At 37.7% G+C, this 24,398-nt stretch overlaps 1 protein-coding gene across 1 annotated transcript in view; it reads right to left on the bottom strand.

Moving 5' to 3' along the window:
- DRAM1 (DNA damage regulated autophagy modulator 1) overlaps positions 1-13,444 on the bottom strand; it is a 48,111-nt gene extending 34,667 nt beyond the window's left edge. Inside the window, exon 1 of the mRNA XM_001373321.4 lies at positions 12,796-13,444. Coding sequence (XP_001373358.1) covers positions 12,796-12,926 — 131 coding nt within the window. The 5' untranslated portion in view covers positions 12,927-13,444. The remainder of the gene's footprint in view (positions 1-12,795) is intronic.
- Between the last annotated feature and the right edge of the window lie 10,954 nt (positions 13,445-24,398).

The raw sequence follows: 24,398 nt of genomic DNA, 5'->3' as shown, positions 1-24,398 counted from the left end.
TCATTCTTCATCTTTTCATGATGGTCTTTCCGCATATTTTTTAATTAAACTGCTTGTCATTTCTTACAGAGCAGTAGTATTCCATCACAATCATATGCCACAACTTGTTTAGCCATTCCCCAATTGACGGGCATCCCCTCAGTTTTCAGTTCTTTGCTATCACTAAGAGACATGTTATAAATATTTTAGAACATAGAGATAGATTCTTTTCCTTTTTCCCTGATCCCTTGAGAAATAAATCCACCCAGCATACAAGGGAGAAAAAAAAAGGTCATTTAATGAAATAATATACTTTCAGATATTTTTCAAGAAAGGATCAGAACCAAATGGAAAATCCAATCTATAAGAATATCCCATTCTTGTACTGGAGTAGGGAGTTGTTTTGGAAGGGTCATCACACACTTGTAACTAACCTCATGAGGTATTTGGGACTTGGAATTCATGTTAGCAAAATAATATTTATGATTTTTAATGACAAATGTAGAGCTAGGAACATCAGAGACAATCTAATTAGTCTGATTTAATCAGGACCTTGGCTCTCATCCCAGACACAATAATCAGCTGTATAAAGTTCTTTGGAATCATGTCTCAAAAAAACACTCAATAAATGCAAGTTCTCAATTAAAGGAGTTAAAAGCAAAAGGAATCAAATGTTCAGAAATGGACCATAATTTTTTATCTTTCTCCAAATAGGAAGCTATTGATAAGGGAATTCCTATGCAGGTACTGATTAGATCAGATGACCTCCAAGATCACTTCTAATTCTGATATTCTAGGATTCCAAAATTCTTGAGGAATTGAGGGTTGTTGTTTTTAAGGCAGTAAGAAGAAAAATATGAAAAGATTTAAAAGGATACGCCATTTGTAAGAGGTCAGATTGGAAAATAGATTGACTAAAATTATAGAAACACCCATAAATTAGACTCTTGGGAAAGGAATGTCAGACCACACTTCATACACCATCTAGCCATCCACTAAGACACCAGCCATTCCCAGTTTCCCATCTCTCCCTCCCGGATTAGAAACAATAATCAAATCCTTGCTACTAACAAGGAGAAACCACAACCAAGCAATCAACAAGTATTTACTAAGCAATTTGACTTCCTTATAGTTCTATTCAAAATCCTTGGGAACCCAAATTCCTTTCCTTAATCACAAACCCTGTTTATATCTGTATGCCCACACTGAAACTTAAATCTCTTAACTAAGGGCAAGAAACTGTTTCCTCTAGAGACTAACATAGTACTTGGAAAAGAGCAGGTGCTTAATAAATGCTAATTGACTGATTAATTGTCTTGGAATAGAAATTAAGCTCCAGGTCTGCCTCAGACACTTATTAGGGCAAGATATCTAGAATTAGAAGAGAGCTCAGAGGCCATCTAATTCCAAACCCCTAATTTTGTAATTGAAGAAACTGAGGCCCAGAGAGATTAAATCTTTTCCAAGTTCACCCAGGTATAACTCCTCTGAGTTTCAGTTTCTCAATCTGTAAAGTGGGAATAATAACAGCACCAACCTCACATCTTGTGGGGGTAGTTCTGAAAATCAAATAACAATGGATGTAAAGTATCTTGCCAACTTTATTGCACTACATGAGTGTAAGCAATTATCATTATGATCATAATTATCTCAAGAAATAGTGCTGGGACAAGTGGTTATGCTGCTATTTTATTTTTATATTATTATCAGATCAACAAAATAAATTTAATAAAATTACTTTGATACTTCCATGGTATTTCATGTTTTATGATCATTATTATTCCTATTATGTTCATAAAAACAGATACACAGATAAGAAGAGAGACCATATACAAGCGAGGTCACTTGTGTCTGACAAACAAGAAATGATACTTCTTACTGAGATATTAGTGAGTTCATTCCTAGGTGTTGCTTCTAACATTTTTGTGGTTTTCATTTCCTCATCTAAAAAATGTGGGGACTTGATGGCCTCTCAAAATTCTTTCTATAAGGAGCAGCTAGGTGGCCAGACCTAGAGATGGGAAGACCTGGGTTCAGATGTGATCTCAGACACTCCCTAGCTGTGTCACATTGGGCAAGTCATTAATCTCCACTGCCTAGCCTTTACTGTTTTTCTGCCTTGGAACCAATACTTACTATTGATTGTAAGATGGAAGGTAATGCTTAAAAAAAATCCTTCTTTTTTAATATGTCTATATTTTATGACATAATACTATATTGTAAGAATGTAATATATTATATTCTCTATATTAATCTATACAGGTATCCTTTCTACATTACAGGGGTTAGGGGTACAGTACCCTGGCATTCTGGAAAATCTATGTAAAATTTCTTTGCCCTCTTTTCATACCAGAGAAGAAGTTTGAAATTTTTTTCTTTTATGGGATATTTACAGTATCTTATTGTAAAATTTGGATTAAGAATTTGATCACATGTAGAGTGAAATAGGCAGAATCAGATCATAATACATAGTACCACCAATATTGTGAAACAATCAAATGTGATATTCTTTGCTACTAACAGCAATGTTAGTAGGACAATTAGGAGGGGCTTATGAAAGAGAAAGAACTGTGGGAGCAGAAATTCAAAAGAAAACAGATGATTTATCATGTGTTTATCTGGGTAGAGGATTTGGGGTTTTGGTTTTATGGGCTCATTCACTTAAAAAATTAATAATATGGAAATTTTTAAAATTTAATTTAATTTTTAAAAGTAAAAAAAGAATTTGATCATAGGCTATATAGTTTCTAAACCTTTTTTGTGTCATCTATTGGCCTTCACATGCTTTCTGTGGCTTCCACAAAACTACCCCAAAATTGCCGTTTTGTTTCTTAGGCTGACCCACAATATATCAAAACTGCAATGTGTATATCTATAAGTTTTATAGATCTATATTTTATTTTGATATCATATCACATTGTAATTTATATTATATTATCTATATTACTCTATAGCTATATATTTATATCTAACTCTATAATCCTATGACAGTGCTCCAAACAACTCTCTATGACTATATGGTACAGTGGTGTGACTTTGGGCCAGTCACTTAACCCCAATTGCCTAGTCATTGCCACTCTTCTTTCTTAGAACTGATACTACAGCAGAAAGTAAGGGTGCATTTTTAAAAGGCTCTAAGGTACAGAGAAGATGACATCCTGTTTTGGTAGCTTGGGAATCCCTATGCCAATGAAATCATGGGTCCTAGTGGTATTATTTCAAGCTAAGTTTATAAGTATGGCATTCTCTCACTAATGGATTATCAATTGAGATGCTGCATTTGATCCAATGCCAATATTTAGGGTTGAAAGTTTAAAAAATCTGAGGTTGTGATACACTGGGAAATATTGAGAGGCATTGTGCTACACAGAGCCAAGAGCTTCCTGGCCTCAGTGGTGAGGGAGGACTTGGTTCAAATCCTGACTGCTGACTCTTACAGGCTATGTGATCCTGGGAAAATCATACCATGTCTCTGAAACTCAATTTCTTCATCAATAAAGTAGAGATATTCAATATTAAACCTAAAACACCTACTTCCTTATAGAGGATCCTCATAGAAACAACTGAAATGAAATCTGATAAAGAACTTAATAAGTATGCTTTGGCTGGGTGACTATTGGCTCACTTGCAACCAAGCAATCAAATTCTAATTGTGTCTACTATGTGCCAGGCACTGTGCTGGGCACTGGACACATGAAGACAAAAGTGATAGTCCCAGAGAACTAGCTTAGCTAAGTCTGGAGAAGTTCTGTCACCAGCTTAGTCAAAGAATAATGAATTACTCTTGTGCTATTGTTGTCACTCCTAAAAGGCATCTATATTAGCAACAGAGGAATTAGGCATTCAGATTGGCTTCAGGAGATACAGTCTTCATAATGGTGGTTTCCTCATTTGGTGTCCACCTACTACCCAGCTCCCACCTATGGTTCCAAGAAGCTATAGTGTGCCTAGTAGTCATATCCTGGTAAACCATCTTTGTAGATGGGATAAACTAGATTAAGGATAGCCAACAAGCTTTCAACCCATTAATGACTTAAAGGAATGTCTATCCCAAACATGTAAAGACTGTACCCAGCAGAAGGGGCAGACGAAAACAAATACCACAAAGCTGTCAGAAGTAGATGCTGTGAAGGTCTAGAGCTTGGTTAAGCATCAAAGAAGCTGGGAACAAACTGAGTGGCTCAGTGGATTGAGATCCAGGCCTGGAGATGGGAGGTCCTAAATTAAAATCTGATCTCAGACATTACTTGGCTGCGTGACCCTGGCCAAGCCACCTAACCCCCATTGCCTAGCTCTTACCACTCTTCTGCCTTGGAACCAATACACAGCATTAATTCTAAGATGAAAGGCAAGGGTTGTTTAGAAAGAAAGAAAGAAAGAAAGAAAGAAAGAAAGAAAGAAAGAAAGAAAGAAAGAAAGAAAGGAAGAAAGAAAGAAAGAAAGAAAGAAAGAAAGAAAGAAAGAAAGAAAGAAAGAAAGAAAGAAAAAGAAAGAAAAAGAAAGAAAGAAAGAAAGAAAGAAATCATAGGATCATAGATCTGGTGCTAGAAGAAAACTTAGATGTCATTTACTCCAGTCTTATTCCCCAGACAAAAACATCCTTCCATGGCCATCATTCTCTCATATATGCTAGCTCCTTTTCCTAATAGAACATAAATTCCTTACTTCCAATCAAGATGGAAGCTGGCTACCTAGATGGAGGCACCAAGATGGATAGCTATTTGAATGGAATCTGACTGCTCAGTTCCTCGACACCTACTCCAGTAAAAGAATGAAATGTATATCAGACCAAGTAATGACCAAGAATGAAAAACTACAGGAAATGGTTTCTTCTACCACAGAACTACACTAAAAGTAAGTCAACAGAACCCTGGCATTAGAAAAAGGGAACACAAGAAAAGCCATCAAGAGCACAGATGTACAAACCTGTAGCCTCCAAGCGTGACCAGAAAAGAGCTAAAAATATAAGTTGCCTGCAGGGCCCTCTAAACTGAATTGGGGGGGAAAAAACAGTTCTCCCGGGAAAGTTTCAGGGTAGGAGGCAGTGAGGTGGCTCAGTGGATAGAGAGCCAGACCTAAACAAAGAAGGTCCTCGGTTCAAATCTGGACTCAGACACTTCCTAATTGTATGACCCTAGGCAAGTAATTTAATCCTAATTACCTAGCCCTTACCACTCTTCTATTTGGAACCAATACACAGTATTAATTCTAAGACATAAGGTAAGGGTATTAATTAAAGAGAGAGAGAGAGAGAGAGAGAGAGAGAGAGAGTCCCATGGCGCATAAAAACCACATGGGGGAAGGGAGACCTTGAGTGGCATTGTGGACACAGCAACACTAAGACTGGGACAGCCCCTACTACTCTGTCCTGAGAGGCTAGACAGAACCCCTCAGATCCAGCATTCTGAGCCTCAAAGATGGGAAGAGGGTACCCTGAAGGGTTGAAGTTACACAAGAATTTGGGAGACTCAGAGTGAGACCAAGCAGATGAACCACCCTACCCAAAAGTGAAACTGGAAAAGGATTATTTCAGCTCTGGCACAAAGCCCTAATTCAAGAACTAAAGCTAAGGAGATGAATCAAAGGGAAAAGAGAAAATAGCTACATAACAACTACAAAAGAGATCCAAAGGGAGAAAAATGGATTTTCAACAAAGATTACATGAATACCTAGAAGAAATAAAAACAAGAGATAAAATAAGATAAATAAAAACTCTAGAGGAAAGAATTAGGAGAATAAATAACTTTAAAAAATATGAAAATGGAAAGAGAGTCAGTCTCCCTGAAAACCAGAATAAGTAAAATGGAAATCAAAGACTTCATAAAACAGTAAAAAATATGACCTCAAAGCCAAGGGTTTGAAAAACTAGAAAATGTAAGATATCTTACAACAGTCCTGAAAAATAAGTCAAGGAGAGATCACTTAAAAATCAGTTAACCCAAGGCAGCTAGTTGACTCAGTGGCTAGAAAGCCAGGACTAGAGTTAAGACTTGGGTTCAAACCTGGCCTCACATACTTTCTAGCTGTGTGGCCCTGGGCAAATCAATGAACCCCAGGTACGTAGTCCTTACTTCTCTTCTGCCTTCAATTTGATTCCTAATATTGATTCTAAGGTAAGAAGGTAAGAGTTTTTTTTTTTAAATCAATGAACTGAAAAAAAAAAAGCCTGGACATGCAAAAAATCATAAATGAAAACTAGGTCCAAAGATCAGAGTGAAGATAGAAAGAATCTACTTATCACCTCCTAAAAAAAATCCCGAAAAGAAAAAAAATCCCAGAAATGTCATAGCCAAAATTCAGAGCTCGGGTTCATATCAAAGAAAAAATCCTGCAAGTATCCAGAAAGAAGCAGTTTAAGTAATAAAAGTGAGGATTACACAAGACATGGTAGCTTCTACTATTACCCAGAGGAGATCTTGAAATAGAGGAAGGGTTGGGAGAAAAAGGGAATCAAATAAACCTAACTCTTACCTGAGGTTGACAGAGGAGGGTTAAACACACACACACATACACACACACACACACACACACACACACACACACACACACAGTTTTGTGTATAAATACATCAAACTAACAGGGAAACAAGTGAAGAAAAAAAAGGAAGTGTTAATAGGGAAGGTACCAGGAAGAGAAACATACTTTTTGATCCCAAAGGAAGAGATTAAAAGAGAAAAAAAGGGGCTAGTATCTAAAGGTGGGAATGTCCATTGATTTTAAGGAATGTATCATGGCATATGAGTTGATGAAATATTGTTTTTAAGAAATAATGACCCAGCTTTTGGGACAAAAATCCACTATTTCATAAAAACTGCTGGGAAAATTGGAGGACAGTGTGGGAAAGATTAGGTTTAGATCAACACCTCACACCCTACACCAAGATAAATTCAAAATGGGTGAATGACTTGAACGTAAAGAAGGAAACTATAAGAAAATTAGGTGAACACAGAATAGTATACATGTCAGACCTTTGGGAAGGGAAAGACTTCAAAACCAAGCAAGAATTAGAAAGAGTTACAAAATGCAAAATAAATAATCTGGAATACATCAAATTAAAAAGTTTTTGTACAAACAAAACCAATGTAACCAAAATCAGAAGGGAAGCAACAAATTGGGAAACAATCTTCATAAAAACCTCTGACAAAGGTTTAATTACTCAAATTTACAAAGAACTAAATCAATTGTACAAAAAATCAAGCCATTCTCCAATTGACAAATGGGCAAAGGACACGAACAGGCAGTTCTCAGCCAAAGAAATCAAAACTATTAATAAGCACATGAAAAAGTGCTCTACATCTCTTATAATCAGAGAGATGCAAATCAAAACAACTCTGAGGTATCACCTCACACCTAGCAGATTGGCTAACATGACAGCAACAGAAAGTAATGAATGCTGGAGGGGATGTGGCAAAATGGGGACACTAATTCATTGCTGGTGGAGTTGTGAATTGATCCAGCCATTCTGGAGGGCAATTTGGAACTATGCCCAAAGGGTGATAAGGGACTGTCTGCCCTTTGATCCAGCTATAGCACTGCTGGGTTTGTACCCCAAAGAGAAAATAAGGAAAAAGACTTGTACAAGAATATTCATAGCTGTGCTCTTTGTGGTGGCAAAAAATTGGAAAACGAGGGGATGCCCATCAATTGGGGAAATGGCTGAACAAATTGTGGTATATGTTGGTGATGGAATACTATTGTGCTAAAAGGAATAATAAAGTAGAGGAATTCCATGGAGACTGGAACAACCTCCAGGAAGTGATGCAGAGCAAAAGGAGCAGAACCAGGAAAACATTGTACACAGAGACTGATACACTGTGTGGTACAATCGAAGGTGATGGACTTCTCCATTAGTGGCAACGCAATGTCCCTGAACAATCTGCAGGGATCTAAAAAATACTATCCAGAAGCAGAGGATAAACTGTGGGAGTAAAAACACCGATGAAAAGCAACTGCTTGACTACAGGGGTTGAGGGAATATGACTGAGGATGAGACTCTAAATGAACACTCTAATGCAAATACCAACAACAGGGAAATGGGTTTGAGTCAAGAACACATGTGATAACCAGTGGAATCGTTCATCGGCTATGGGAGAGGGAAAGGTAGTGGGAGGGGGGGAGGGGAGGAAAAGAAAATGATCTTTGTTTCCAGTGAATGTTTGGAAATGACCAAATAAAATAATGTTCAAAATTAAAAAAAAAAGAAATAATGAGATGACTGAAGAGAATCCTGGGTAGTATGAATTGATGTTGCAGAGTCAAAAGAATAGTTCATAAGGGCCAACTGCAAAGAGTTCTAGGACTAGATCTAGGCTAAATTTAGTCCTTTTTAGGAAGTCCTATGTTTAGATACCTCCTTTAGCAAGAAGTCCCTCCTAAGTGCCTACAGTAAAGGCTCCAGGTTCATTTCACCAAAGGACACCTCAAACCTAAACCTCTCTTCCCTGTTCCACAATTCTGCAATGTGTGTCATATCCCCCTATTACTAAGAAGCTCTTTAATTTGGATTCATAGCTTTGTTAACTAACTTATTAAATGTAATAATCACTTTAAAATCTGAATAACAGAAGTTTATAGCTTTACATACAATTCTTCCCATTATTTGTATGTTGAAATTTCTATATTTGTGAATTTTTAAGTTTATCATTAAAATAAAAAGAATAAGAAAAATATATAAGTTCTTTGAGGGCAGGAATTGCCTAGCTTGTATATTTGTATACCAATTCATATAGGCCAAGTTCTTAATAAATTCCTTCCTTCTTTCCTCTTTCAATCTTTTTCTTTCTTTCTTTCTTTCTTTCTTTCTTTCTTTCTTTCTTTCTTTCTTTCTTTCTTTCTTTCTTTCTTTCTTTCTTTCTTTCTTTCTTTCTTTCTTTCTTTCTTTCTTTCTTTCTTTTTCTCTTTCCTTCTTCCTTTCTCTTCCCTCCTTTCTTCTTCCTTTTTCCTTTTCTTCCTTCCCTCCTCTTCCTCCTGTACCTTCCTTCCTTCATCCCTCTCTTTCTTTCTTTCTTTCTTTCTTTCTTTCTTTCTTTCTTTCTTTCTTTCTATTTCTCTTTCCTTCTTCCTTTCTCTTCCCTCCTTTCTTCTTCTTCCTTTTTCCTTTTCCTCCTTCCCTCCTCTTCCTCCTGTACCTTTAATTAAATTAAACCTCCTTCCTTCATCCCTCTCTTTCTTTCTTTCTTTCTTTCTTTCTTTCTTTCTTTCTTTCTTTCTTTCTTTCTTTCTTTCTTTCTTTCTTTCTTTCTTTCTTTCTTTCTTTCTTTCTTTCTTTCTCTCTCCTAAGTTTCCCTATCTAACCCAGGTTCTCTCTCTCCCTTCATTCCTTTCTTTCCTTCCTTTCTTTCTTCATATATTCATTCATATGATGGCTTGGAAAATTACCAGTAGAATCTATCTTTCCTGTCCTCAGTTCTAAAAGAAATGGAATGATCTGCTATTCATAGAGGCAGCAGATAATGTATAGAATGGAATCTTAGAAATGGACTCAAGAAAAGCTAGGCAACCCTGGACAAATCCCTTAATTTTTCTGCAGTCTCAGTTTTCTCCTTTGTAAAATGAGGGAGTTGATCTAGGTGACCTCTGAGGTACTAGCCAGCTCTTAATCTGAATTCATGATCCTCTGACATTAGCTAACAATGGGGATCATTTAACCTCTCAGCCTCAGGCAAGTCTCCAAGTTGGAAATGGTGAGGGCTCACATTAATGGGAGTTAATATTCACCCAGGGTAATGTATTACAGAATGAATGTCCCTATCCTTGTAAGGCTGCCCCAGACAAACTATGCAATAGAGTCCCAATCAGGTCCTATTTCGCTGAGAAATAGACTGCTTAAAAAGTCTCCCTAAAGCATGAAGCATTTATTCAGGAGTAAATAGGTACCAGAACTATGGCTGTACACATGTATGTATGACCCCACAGAATACTATCTGTTGGCCCCTTCTTGCTTCTCTCAGATCTGTTCATCTTAAATATTCATTTCTTTTAGCAGAGAGAAAAAACACAAAGTAGGGGAAGGCAGTATATTTCAGTCATAAAACTAGAGAAATAAATCAAAATCTTGAGAGGAGAATGGATCACAGATCTGGAGCTAAAAGGGTCCTGATAAGCCATCTTGTCTACCCCGCTTTATGGATGAAGCAAGTGAAGCCCAGGAATGTAAGGTGACCTTTGGTAATGGATCTGGAGGTGAAAGGGACCTCAGAAGCCATGTATACTTATACTTGTACAGATGGAGAAACTGAAGCCCAGAGAGGTAAAGCCACTTAAAAGTCATAGATTTGGAGCCAAAGGGGGCCAATCCATTTTATAGATGTCATCCTCCATCAACTAAAGACCAGGGAGATGAAGTGATTTTGGATTATAAATCTTCAACCATCAGAGCCATTCCCTTCTACAGATGAGAAATTTAAGTCTCAGGGAGGTGCTTTGACTTGCCCATGATTACACAGGTAGTAAGGATTAAAGACAGGATTTGAATGCAGGACATAGGATCATAGCTCTTAAACTAGAAGATAACTCATCTAAAATCCCTCCTTCTACTCATGAGGAAACATAAGTTCAGAGAGATCTGGTTTATCTTCCTACAAAACAGTAGAGATTACTTATCCCAGGGTCAATCAGTGACAATAGTAATTATTGTGCTCTTATTTACATACAATCCAAAATCACAGTAAACTTTAAAATAAAGTATTATGTAGATTATTCATATCTCTGAATCTCAAATTCTCCATCTATCAAATGAGGAAGTTGTTCTTGGTTCTTCCCAACTCTCCTCTGACTCTATAATCCAGATTCAAATCCTTTTCCTGACACTACCTGGATGAGTTTCCTCCTCTGAAGAATGAGGAGTCTATGGTTCCTTCCAGCTCTAAATCTCTTGATCATCCTGATGATTTCTCAGGGTTTTGTTTTGCTTCTGTAGTTTCAAGACTGAAACATACTGTCCTCCTTTCCCTTACTTCAATGATTGTCATATGCCATCTGCTATGCTAGGAAGGTTGGGGAAAACAAAGAAGGCTAAAAACCCAATCCCTGTTTTCAAGGGATTTACACTCTAGTAAGGAAGAAGATACTATCTGAAGAACAATGTAAGATGTCTAACAGTGCCCCAACAAAATGGCACAATCTTGTTTAGTTTTTAATCTAACCAGAGAAAACATAAATTGCTACAAATTTATGGATGGATGAGAGATTGTCAACTCAATCCATACCTACTATGTGCAAGGCAACTATTGTGTGTGTTGGTATCATGCAAGGTGCTGCAGTCTCAGAAAAAAACATCCTCAGATATTTTCTAGCCATGTGACCTCAGGGGCAAGTCACTTAACTCCAATTGCCTACCCCTTATCATTCTTCTGCTTTGGAATCAATACTTAGCTAATATATTCTAAGACAGGAGATAAGGGTTTAAAAAAAAAACAATCCTGACTCTTAAGGAAGTGACATTCTATTGGGGGGGGAGGGATACATGTACACAGAGAAGTAATGTAATGCAAAGTAATTTCAATAGGAAGAGATGACTGACAACTAGGGACCATGTACTTGAGCTGTGCTTTGAAGGAAGGCAGGGATTGTAAGAGATAAAGAGATAAGGAGAGAGGACATTTCAGGCTTGGGGAACCATGTATTCAAAAGCACATGGAATATCATGTTCTAGGAACTTAGGAGAGGATAATTTGACTGCTGCTTCCTTGCTTCCCAAGATCTCTTTCACAACTCAGGTCAAGTCCCACCTTCTGCAGGAGGCATTTATTGCTCAAAGTATACCTCTCCCCCAAACCACCCAATGCCTTTCCCAAGAAGAGTAAAGATACCTCAATCTACTCTAGGTATCTCTTTTTTATATATAGTTAACTTCTCCATTAGCATGTGAGCTCATGGTGAACAGGGACAGTTTTCTCTCTCTCTCTTTCTCTGTGTCTCTCTCTGCTTCTCTCTATTTCTCTGTCTCTCTGTCTCTCTCTGGAGTGGTTTGGGCCACTGCTGCAATCCAGGGAGGAAGTTAAAAAGCTCTAGTTGAAAACCTCTGTTACAAGTGAACAAAGGTGGTGCCCTCTACAGAAATAGGATAGTTTAAGGCAGAGATGGTTTGGGAGAGTCAAACATAATGAGCTTTCTTCTGGATATCCTGAATTTGAGAGGGACTTGAGCTTAAAGGGCCTGAAGAAGTTGGGTTAGTGTAGTAGCTATCTTTTGCTCTAAATACTAGGTTCCAAAATCCAAATCAAAAAGTTCTGGTCAGTCACAAATATTGGGATTCTTCCTTAATCCCACTTGCCCTTCATTTTTCTAAAATAAACAAAACTCTTTGGTACTCCAAGTGTTTGATAGAATTTCTCCAGTTTAAAATCTAATTCTGGGGTTTTGGAGGCCTTTTACCCCACCTAACCCTAATACTACATTTTACAGATGAGAAAAATGAGACCTAGAAAGATGAAAAAACTTGTCCATTGTTACATAGGCTTTCCCAACCACTATCTTCAACATCATAAACTTGGAACAGTGAGGAACTTTGGAAGTTATCTACCCCAGACCCCACAACATACAGATGAGGAAACTGAGACCTCAAATTGAGACTTGTCCAAAGTCACACAACCATTCTGAATCACCCTTCTCAACATCAAAGAGTCCTTGGAGGGCACCTGTCCAATATCCACATTTTACAGATGAAGAAACTAAGGCTGGGGAGATTAGGCTTATAGTTAATGAGATTGAGACAACATTTGAATCCAGTTCTTCCTGCTTGAAGCTAGCACTCTCTTTGGCTTTGGTACTCTTTTTTTTTTTTAAACCTGCCTAACGTAGCCCAGATAGAGTTACCTGATATATGGAAGGAAAGGGTTGACGTGTCCGCAGAGCACAGCTATCACATAGGAGATGATAAATGCAGCAGAGGACCAGGTTACCAGGAGGAAAGGGACAAAGGCCATCCCTTTTAGGAAACACAGCATCCTGCCGTCGAGAGCCGGTACCAGAGGTGCTGCGGCGATGCCTGTGGCACCCGCGGGGACTGGACATGTGCTGGGCCACAGCGTAGGTGATAATACCAAGCGGGCAGTCGGCCAGACGGGCGGACCCGGAGAAGGAGGAGGCGCCGGGCTCTAGCCCTGGAGGCAGTCCTAGCCGAGGAGGAGAGAAGGCAAGAGGGGAAAGAGTACGAGCGGGGTGGCAGTCGCGAGCGCTGAAGGCTAAACAAGTTAGCTGGCGGTCAGGGTCTAAGGCAACTGGGGTGGGAGAGGGTGGGGAGGGAGTGATGGCAAAGGGGGTGTAGTCACAAAACTGTCGCCCCTGGGTCCAGGCGGGCCAACTTCCCTCCACCTACTTCCAAGTTCCTGGTCCCAGGATGAGGGGATTGGAAAACGGTTCCTTTCACTTTTGTTTCTTACTCTCGCCTGGGCTTGCTAGGCTAGGGGAGGGGTCAGAATTTCCAACCCAATGGGGGCGGAGTCAGGGCTGCGGGGCCTTCCCAGCTCGGTCACCCTAGGGTCTCCACCCCAAGCCCTGAAGTTCCCTATCTAGGATCCCGTAGATTCAGCGCTTTGGATGCTGATGGCCAAACTTGGACCTTCAGGGATAGCCACGCCCCCACGGTGTGACTCCAGGCTCTGTTCTGATCTCTTGTGAATTCAGAAGGCCTAGCCTTTGACTCTCAGGGGTACCCCTACCTCATGCACATACCTCGACAGCCTCGTCTTGGGGCCCTGGGCTCTGCTGCCTCTCCCTCCTGGAATCGCTTCTCTGGTCCCTAATGGCCCTTGATGCCCATGGTTCCCCCGCCACGCACATTCCAATGACAGCATCTTGGGGCTCTACACTCTGGTACTCTGCCTGCTTGGATCTAACCCTAACCCTAAATTCTTACAGACTCTGGGGCCCTGGCTCTTGACCCGCGAGGGTATCCCATGTCCCTGATGACAGCCATATGGTTTCCTTGGCTCTGCTGCCCCCTCCACCTTTCCTATTCTGTCATCTGTCTGGTCTTGGGCAAGTCGTTGCCTCTGTGCTTCACCTTCATCTGTAAAATGAGAGCCTATAAAGTTCTTATCTTCCAACTTTAAATCAATGATCCTAAGAACCAGGAGCTGAAATAATTTTATTTCTGACATTAATTTGTCGTACCTTAATGATTTGAGTTTGCTACTACTAAAAACACCAACTATTATCTCAAAGGAATAATTTCAGACCCTGAATCTCATCTATGTTTCTGGGAAAGTCATATCATTGTTTGAGAATTATAAAATACAACCAAAAGCCATGAGATGTCTCATGTCCATTAGATATTAGATTGGTCATTAAAAAGCCTTTTTAAAAGAATACATATTTAATTTAGTCAATAAGCATTTGTTAAATGGTTAATATATGCTAAAATCTAGTGAGGCAAAGACAATTTTTTTTAAAAATCCACTTTATGAAAAGTTGTTAAATGAAGGAATTCTATAATTTTTTAAAAAGCAACAAATCTTGGTTCCTGCAGTCTGATTAAATAAATTTATTCCAAAACCAAAAGGGCTGGCAGAAGTAATGGAAGACCTAAGGAGTAGAGGACCTAAATTCGAATCCCACCTGAGACATTAGTAATATGACAAATTGTGGGCAAAGCCTCAGTTTCCCTCTGAGGCTGTTTCCTATTCTTTAAATGAAGTAAATAATAGTAAAGATTAAACTATAAAGTTAGAGTATCCATCCAAAGAGACAAACCAAGATGATGAAGAATGTCTTTTGTGGGGACAGCTAAGTGGTTCAGTGGAGAGAGCCAGGCTTGGAGACAAGAAGACCTGAGTTCAAACTTGATGATCCTGGGCCAGTCACGTAATCCCCATAGCCTAGCTCTTATCATTCTTCTGCCTTAGAACCAATATTGGTTATAAGACATAAGGCAAGAGTTTAAAAAAAAAAAGATCCTTTGCTCAAAGTTCAACATAAATTTTAAGTTAAATGTTTTTTTTCATTATTGGCCCTTTGAAATCATGGTCAGTCATCAGAGTGTTTCAAACTTGTTTATCTCTATAATCTCATTGTTATTATATTAATTGTTCTCTTGATTCTGCTCACTTCATTCTGAATCAGTTCATACCAATCTTCCCATTTTTCATTGACAGCATCCCTTTTTTCATATCTTATGGCATTCTATTCTGTTCATTCTGTTCTAAATTGTTAATTGATCCCTCCCAAATTATGGACATTTCACTTTAATTTCTAATTCCTTGCTACTACAAAAAGAGCTGCTGTAAATATTTTTGTTCATATGGGTCATTTCCCTCCATATCTGATCTCTTTGAATTATGGATCTATCCAGCCAGAGCACTGCTTTCCAAACAATAGTGCATTAGTGTGTCAACTTTCCAGTAGCCCCTCCAGCAATTGTCATTTTCCTTTTTTGTGAACTTTACCAATCTGATAGGTGAAATTTCAGAGTTATAATTTTAATTCCTCTAATTATTAGGGATTTGGAGTTTCTATTTTATTATAAAAACAATAGAGAGAAAATGGAGTTTATTGAGAAGGAAAATGAAACCAACAGAACTGTGCTTAAGGAAAATCACTATTAGCAATGTCTCAGAGGATGATAGGAGAGGTAAAAGACTTAAGGCAGGGAGATTAATACAAAGTCATGGAAATTATTCAGGCAGCAATAAGGAGGGGCTTGAACTAGGTGGTAGCTGTGTTTGAAGAGGAGGCTCCAGATGTGGGAGATTTGGGGGGATCTGGGGGGCACATAATTTTAGTTTTATTAACATGCAAAACACAGTTCCATATTGGTCATTGGTGTAAGAGCACATCCATACAAAACCAAAACCCCAAAATAAAACTGTAAATACACTGATGTAAAAGATAGTGTGCTTTGTTCTGCATCCCTCTGACTCCAACAGTTCTTTCTCTGGAGGTAGACTCATAAGTCTTTCATCCAGGACTGTCCTAGATCATTGCATTTCTGAGAGTAGCCAAGTTTTCACAATTGCTCATCATATGATATTGCTATTACTATGTACAATGTTCTCCTACTTCTGCTCATTTTGCTCTGCATCAGTACATACAGATCTTTCTAGCTTTTTCTGAAATCCTCTTATTTATCCTTTCTTAGAGCACAATAGTATTCCATCACCAACATCTCCCACTATTTGTTCAGCCATTCCCTATTTAATGGACATCCCCTCAATTTCCAGTTCTTGACCACCACAAAAAGAGCAGCTATTAATATTTTTGTAGAAGCAGGTCCTTTTCCTTTTTTATTATCTCTTTGGGATACAGACTTAGTGGTGGCATTACAGGATCAAAGGGTATGCACAGTTTTATAGCCCTTTGGACATAGTTCCAAATTGCCTTCCAAAATGGTTGAATCAGTTCACAACTCTACCACCAAAGCATTACTGTCCCAATTTTGCCATATCCCCGCCAACATTTATTACTTTCCTTTATTTCCATATTGGCCAATCTGATAGGTGTGAGGTGATACCTCAGAGTTGTTTTAATGTTCCTTTCTCTAATCAAATGTGATTTAGAACATTTGATTATTAATGGTTTTGATTTCTTTATCTGTAAATTGCTTGCTCCTATACTTTGACCATTTGTCACTTGGGGAATGACCTGTATTCTTACAAATTTGACTTAGTTCTCTATAAATTTGAGAAATTAAACCTTTATCAGAGAAATTTGTTATAAAAAGTTTTCTCCAGTGTATTTCCCTTCTAATTCATTTTGTTGGCACAAAAGTTTTTTAATTTAATATAACCAAAATTATTCACTTAACATTTTATAATACTATCTCTCATTTGGTCATAAGTTCTTCCCTCCTCCAAAGATCTACCAGGTAAACTATTCTGTGTTTCCCTAATTTAGTTATGGCATCAGTCTTTATATCTAAATCATATATCCATATATATTGGTATAGGGTGTGGGATATTGATCTATACCTAGCTTCTGCCATACTGTTTTCCATTTTTCCCAGCAGTTTTTGCTACAGAGTGTATTCTTATTCTGAAAACTGGAATAATTGTATTTATTGAACAGTAGATTGCTAAGGTCATTTACCAATATATATTATGTATCTAATCTATTCCATTGATCCACTCTATTTCTTAGCCAGTATCAGACACTTTTGATGATTGCTGCTTCATAGTACAAAGCTAGGTCACCTTCCTTCACAGTTTTGGGCGGATGTTTTGAAAGTAAAAGCAAATGGCATGATTTGGCAACTGAATGCATGTATAAGGTCAGACTAAGAGGAACTGAAGCTATAACTGAAGTTACAAACCTAGGAAAAAGAAAGAATGCTGTAGCCTCTGGCAGAAATGGGGAAGTTTCCTAAAGGGGTAGACTTTGGGGGAAAGAAAATGAGTTCTGTTTTAGACATGTTGAATTTGAGATGCCTATGAGATATCCACTTTTAAATGTCTCATAGACTGTTGGTAATGCAGGACTGAGACTAGGAGAGAAATTCTGACTTGTTACATAAAAAAAAAAGCACGAATAACTCGATTTTGGTTTATCTGCAAATTATATAAGGCCTTCCTGACCCCGGACTCAGTGCTCTATCCACTATGCCACTTGGCTGCCCCAAAATGGTGGGAGTTGGGAGAGGGAGTATCATTTATAAGGGAAAGCCAGTGTCCTTGTCATTGAAGTCCTAGGATTTTATGGATTGATTTTCATTTATCAGTAGAAAGTGGAGAAAGCTATTTCAGGTGAAGGCTAAGAACAGAAGTCAGACTGCAGGGGCTGAAGAGTAAATCAGAGGGAGAGGATGTGAAGGCAGTGAACAGAGAGCTCCTTCTAGGAGTTTACCTGAGAGAGGAGAGATCATGTAAGCTCCAGCAGGGCAATGCCTGTCTCACTTTCATATTTGTATCCTTTAGGTCAAGGGTTCTTAACCTGGAGACATTGAAGGAGATTTTAAAAATGTGTTTGATAATCCTATTTCACTATGATTTGTTTCCTTTGTAATCCTATGTATTTTATTTTGTGCATTAAAATATTCCAAGAAGATTCTATGCATAGGTTTAACCAGACTATCAGAGAGATTCAGGACACAAAAGGTTAAGAATTTTTGGTGTAGGTGCTTAATAAATATTTATTGATTGAGTAATTTATTGATTAATAAATGCTTCTAGACTTGAATAATTAACTTTTTAGAGTAGGAACTAAGTCATTTGAGAAAAGCAGAAGTAGTAGCACTTGGCATAGATAGTTTTTTTCTAGGAATTTGACTAAGAAAGGAAAGAGATATTGAATGAAAACTTAAAGGTATCATGGATTATGTGAAAATGTGTGTGTGTGTGTGTGTGTGTGTGTGTGTGTGTGTGTGTGTAAGGAATGAGAAGAGTTAGCAAATTTGAAGGTACTGGGGAGGGAATCAGTAGATTGGGTGAGATATAAGATTTAATAAAAACAGAATGACTGAAATTGTGATCAGCTAGTGAAGAAGGATGCTATCAAAGCCATGTATCAAGAATGGTCCATGGAAAGGAGAAGGGATTCTTCATACTCTTGCTGGGGAAAGGAAGAGTGGGAGACCATGGGGAGGAGGGGATTTGTGATGTTAAAGAGAGAAGAGGGAGAAAATTTTCTCAGTAAATTAAGAGGAAAATTCCTCAAAATGAGAGAAGGGAGTAAGAAGGAGATTTAGCTAAAGAGCCAGTGGTGAAATATCATGGAAGAGCTTGCTTTCCTTGACTGAAGGGAATGTGAAACATGGTATGAGGCTGATGAATTACAGTATGTTAGATGAGTTTGCACTCACTTATTCACCAATCAGGGTAGCTCAGGCTTAGGGCAGGGTATTAAAGCCCAGGTGGACTATGATTCTTTGTTAGTAGGGGGCCTTTCCATCCACTTCAAAGAAATTTTCTCTTCTTGTAATATTCAGCTCAAGCAGCATCTTCCAAACAAAGCCTTTTCTGATCTCTTTCCTCCCAAATGAATTTTTATTTAATTATGTTGCATATATTTGTACTCATTTTCTTTGTATTAATGCTATATTTATTCTAAATATTTTTAAAATATTTGTCTCCCTTATCAGAATGTGAGCTCATTTAGATTCTCTGGACTTAGATCTGCAGTGCCTAGGGCAGTGCCTGACCCATGACACAGATATAAAAACACTTATTGACTGTATGATAGATTGTAGACTCTTTGTATATCTCTTTTCCTAATTATTTGTCTTCTTTCTTCAATTTTTAAATTGGATTCCTTTTGTTTTTTATATCATAATTATTCCTGAATATATAACTCCCTCTTCTCTACCTGACAAACCTCTTCAAGAAAAAAATTTTTAAAAGAGAGGAAAAACTGTCTAGCAAAAGCAATTAATATATCAACTTTGGCAGCATAATCCTCCTTCACCATAGTGAAGGGAGAGAAATGCATTTTCTCAACTCCTCTCCAAGGGCAAGCTTCAGTGTTATAACCATATAATATTTAATTTCTTCTTGTTGCTCTTTCCATTCACATTGTTGTAGTAATTTTGCTCACTGTTTTCCTGGTTCTGCTTGCTCTACTTTTCATCAATTCATGGAAGTCTTCCAATGTTTCTCTGAAGTTTTCATTTATTTTTTATAAAGTAACAGCATTTATATACCACAATTTGTTTAGCCACCCCCCAGTGGATGGGTACCTACCATCTTTCCAGTTTTTTGTTAATAAAAATAAAGTGACTCAGGGAATATTTTTGTGGTATATAGGATTTTTTTTCTTGTTGACCTCTTTAGTAGATAGATAGATTGATAGATATATGGATAGGTGGATAGATGGATGGTTGGATGGATGGATAGATGAATGGTTGGATGGATTGAAATACATATACATACTATAAATATATATGTATACATATATATACATATATATATATATATATACAGAGAGAGAGAGAGAGAGAGAGAGAGAGAGAGAGAGAGAGAGAGAGAGAGAGAGAGAGAGAGAAAGAGTCTACCAGGAGAATGTTGGAATCAAATGGACTTTTAAAAAAGTATAATTCCAAGTTTTTTTCTAGGATGTCAGACTAATTACTAGGTCTACCAGCAATATATTATCAATGTTTATCTAATAATAATAATAATAATAGCTAGCATTTCTATAGCACTTAAAGCTTTTCAAAGTGATTTATTAGATCTGCAGGAACTAATGCAGAGTGAAATAAGCAGAACTGGGATATATGCAGATGCTACCTTGCCAAACTACCTTGAAATTTAAAGACGTATTTTACTTTATGTTTTTTGATGCCTTCTGTTTTTACCTCACCTTCATTTCTGAAAATATTCCTCTCCTCTACCCTACTCACTGAGCCATGTCTTTTAACATAGTATGAAATAAGATCACAAAAAAATAATCCATCAAAACCAACCAACACAGGACAGGTAGGTGGCACAGTAGATCAGGCCTAGAGTCAAGAGAACCCAAGTTCAAATTTTCCCTTAGATACTTCCCAGCTATGTGACCCTGGGAAAGTTGCTTAACCCCAATTTCCTAGAAAACATTAAAAAATTTCTACATGTTTTTAAAAATTACACATAAAAAAAGGAAATAGCCTAAAAATATTGATACTTTCCCAAGGTAAAGGTTATAAAAACAACAACTACTATCATATCAGCTGTGTGTGACAGTAGATGCAATATTCTACAATCTACTTATAGTCCTCTCCTTTTACAAAGAAGAGAGGGAGACACATTTTCTCAACTCTTCTTTGGGACCAAATTTAGGTACTATAATTACACAATATACAGAGGATTTTTTGTTCATTCCACTTACATTACTGTCATCATCATGTATATTTACAATGATATTATATACATATGTTTCTATGTATATGTGAATATGTATGTATTTAGTACCGGTCATCTTGATAACATTCCCCTGATTTAAAATCTCTTCTTCCTTGAAAAGGTGTTTGATAAGTTGAGGATACACTACGAAAACAAGAACCACTTGGATCCCTTTTTCACTCGAGTCTTTCTCATTAACACTGAGTTCCATTGTTAGGGACTATGCAAGATTATGTTGTTGTTGTTCATTCTCTATTTTCTAAAAGAACCAATGACATTCCAGGGTGATATCTTGACTTGTATGTGAATTGGATTTAAGTGGAGCAGAGTTATACAAAGTTGTCAGCTTCATTCTCTTACAAAGTCACCAAAGTTCAGTAGCAAAGCAATAGTCTGGCAGGGTTGTTTTGGTATCTAATCATTTTTCAGTCATGTCCAACTCTTCATGACTCCATTTGGAATTTTCTTGGTAAAGGTACTGGAATGATTTGCCATTTTCTTCTCCAGCTCATTTTTACAGAAGAAGGAACTAAGGCATATTGATTGGGTTAAGTGACTTGCCTAGGGTCACACAGCTAGTTAAGTATCTAAGGTTGGATTTGAACTTGCAAAAGTTAATTTTCCTGATTCCAGTCCACTACTCTAACTACTGCACTAACTGTCCTCTTGCAAGGCTAGTTAAGACCTACTAGAAGATCAGTTCCTTTATGGAAGAACCAGAGCACTTTATAACTAAAAATAAGGTCCTACTCAAAAGTTTCATCATGACAATTGTTTTTCTTTGCCACTCTCCTCAACTCTGGAGCTTATAAAAGGAAAATCATTTTGGCATAAGTATTATAGGTCTTCCACCATTTATGGAATGATTTGTTGCATTTGTTTTCTGAAATATAATAGAATTTGTTTTTTTAATTTAATTTAATTTTTTATCATATTGTTCAAGTTGCTTGTCCTCTCTCACTAACTCTCTAAAATTATAAATTGCAGGGAAGGTGCTGACCTGGAAGGATAGTACTCATAGCAATGAACTCACAGGTCTAGTACCTATCCTCTATTTTAGAGATGGAGGAAATTGGAGATCTGAGAAGTTAAATAATTCACCTGGGGTCACACAGCTGGTAAGCACTAAGACAAGATTCTGAACCCAGGCAATGTGTTCCCTCCACCTCACCATGATGCACTCATATACTACCTCTTGGGAACTCAATGGCTCTCCATTGGATTTGTTTCAGTTGGAATTCAGCCAAATTAACCTATTTATTGTTCCATGAACTTGGTGTTCCTTGTCACTCATGCCTAGAATGTGCAACTTCCTCATTCCAATTCTCCTCCTTCTTGGAATCCTTAGGTTCCTTAAAGGTCAGAAGACTCTCTTCATCCCCCAAGTGGTTAATGCCTCTTCCCCCTCCAACTTCATTTTTTCTTCTATTTTTTTTCATCTCCAACATGCTCAGCACACAGCAGATACTTCATAAATGTTTATCTGAAGCCCTGTTCTCATGGACATGGATACTCGAGTCTTTTAATGCAAGGGTTTAGCATGGGGTATGTGAACTTAAAAATTTTATTTTTGATAATTCTATTTCAGCATAATTAATCTCTCTTGTAATTCTATGGACTTTATTTTATATACCTAAAAACAGCTTTTAAAAATACAAAAGGAGTCTATAGTCTTGCTTAAACTGCTGAACATGACTCAAATGTTAAGAGACCCTATTCTAATGGAATGGAAAGCAATTCATCTATTCCTTTTCATCCTGTGCCATAATTTTTGCTCTCTCATAAATACTCCATTCACACAGGATCTACCCAACATGCTTTCCTCTAGATTTCCTAGCATGCCTTGAGCACCAGTGTCCCATTCCCATTGATCATCATCCCATGATCTCACAGCATGGCCATGCTACCTACTTTCCAAATTTCCTAGATTTTGTTTGGAAGATTTAAAATACCAAATGGAGGAGTTTACATTGATTCTTAGAAGCAATAAGGAGCCTGTGAAATTTCTTGAGGAGAAGAATAATATAGCTATTCTTATGCTTGACAAAAGATTAGTGCACCAGATTTGTGGAAGAAGAATTAGAGAGGGAAGCGAATAGAAGCTGGGGAAAGTATATTAGTCAAATGGCTTCAGAAAAAGTGGGAAAGATCTGCAGGAACTGATGCAGAGCAAAATAAGCAGAACCAAGAGAACACAGTACACAGTAACAGCAATATTTTACAATGATCAACTGTGAAAACCTGGCTACTCTCAGCAGTACAATGACCTGGACAATGCTGAAAGATTTATGATGGTGAATGCTATCCCCCTCCAGAGAAAGAGCTATTGGAGTTGGATGAATGTGGATTAAAGTATACTAATCATAATCGATATATTTACAATGTTCTCATCAGCATATTTATAGTTTTATTTTGGGGGTTTGGATTTATGTGAGTGTGCTCTTACAATAATGACCAATATGGAAGTGTGTTTTGCATGATAATAAAAATTTAAAAATTATTAAAGGGTAGGAGTACAGGTATGAGATGTCTTGACTCTGAACTAGAATGTTGACTATGGGAATGTAGAGCAATAGACAAATGAAACTGATGTAGAGATAGAACTGAAAGGACTGCAACTGTGAAGAGAGGGAGAGTGAAGATGACTCCAAGGTTGAAAACCTGAGTGCCTGTATGGACAGTGGTGTCTTCAGCAGCAACAAAAAAGTTTGGAAGAGGTATGGTTTAAGGAAAAAAAGACAATGAATTCCCTTTTGGAAACGGTTAGTTTGATATGCCCATGGCAGAGGTGGAGCTATCCAACAGGAAGTTATAGATGGAAGATTGGAGTTCAGGATAGGTGAAATTAAGATATATACATAGATAAACACTTCTCTCTATATTTTTCATATATCTATGTAGATAGAGTCATCTGCATAGAGGTGCTAATTGAATTATTTGATGCCTGATGTAATCACCAAGAGAAAAAGACCCAAATCAGAGCCTTGTGGGACCACTCATGGTTATGGATGGCCCAGCAAAGGAAAGTGAGGAGCAACAATCAATCAGCAGGTTGGAAAAGAAAAAGGACAACAGTCACTAGTCAAGGTCAGGTCCAGATGCATTTATTTATCTAGTGATAGATCTCTAAGGGTTCAAAGTTCTTCTATTTTAACAAGTTCTAGAACTATAGGAAAAGGCAGGGAGAAGTCCTAGTCCAGCCCAAGGATCATTTTAGAAACTAAGGAAAGGGAATGGAGAGGTACAGCTAGATAGCTCAGTGGATAGAGACCCCAACTTGGAATTGGGGGAACCTGAGTTCAAATGTGACTTCAGACACTTCCTAGCTTTGTGACCCTGGGCAAGTCACTTAACCCTAATTGCCTAGCCCTTACTGCTCTTCTGTATTGGAACCAATATTTAATTTTTTTCCTTTTGGGGGGGGGGATTTTACTTAATTAGTTAATTTAGAATATTTTTCAATGGTTACAAGATTCATGTTCTTTCCCTCTCCTCCCTACAACCCCCTCCCACTGGTGATGTGCAATTTCACTGGGTTTTACATGTGTCAATGATCAAGACATAGTTCCATATTATTGATATTTGTACTAGGGTGATTGTTTAGAGTTTACATCCCCAATCATATCCCCATTGACCCATGTGATCAAGCAGTTGTTTTTCTTCTGTGTT

Source organism: Monodelphis domestica, chromosome 5, assembly GCF_027887165.1.
Source record: "Monodelphis domestica isolate mMonDom1 chromosome 5, mMonDom1.pri, whole genome shotgun sequence".
In the NCBI taxonomy this organism is placed as follows: domain Eukaryota; kingdom Metazoa; phylum Chordata; class Mammalia; order Didelphimorphia; family Didelphidae; genus Monodelphis; species Monodelphis domestica.
Note: the sequence above shows the minus strand (reverse complement) of the source record. Positions and strands in the feature narration are given on the sequence as shown.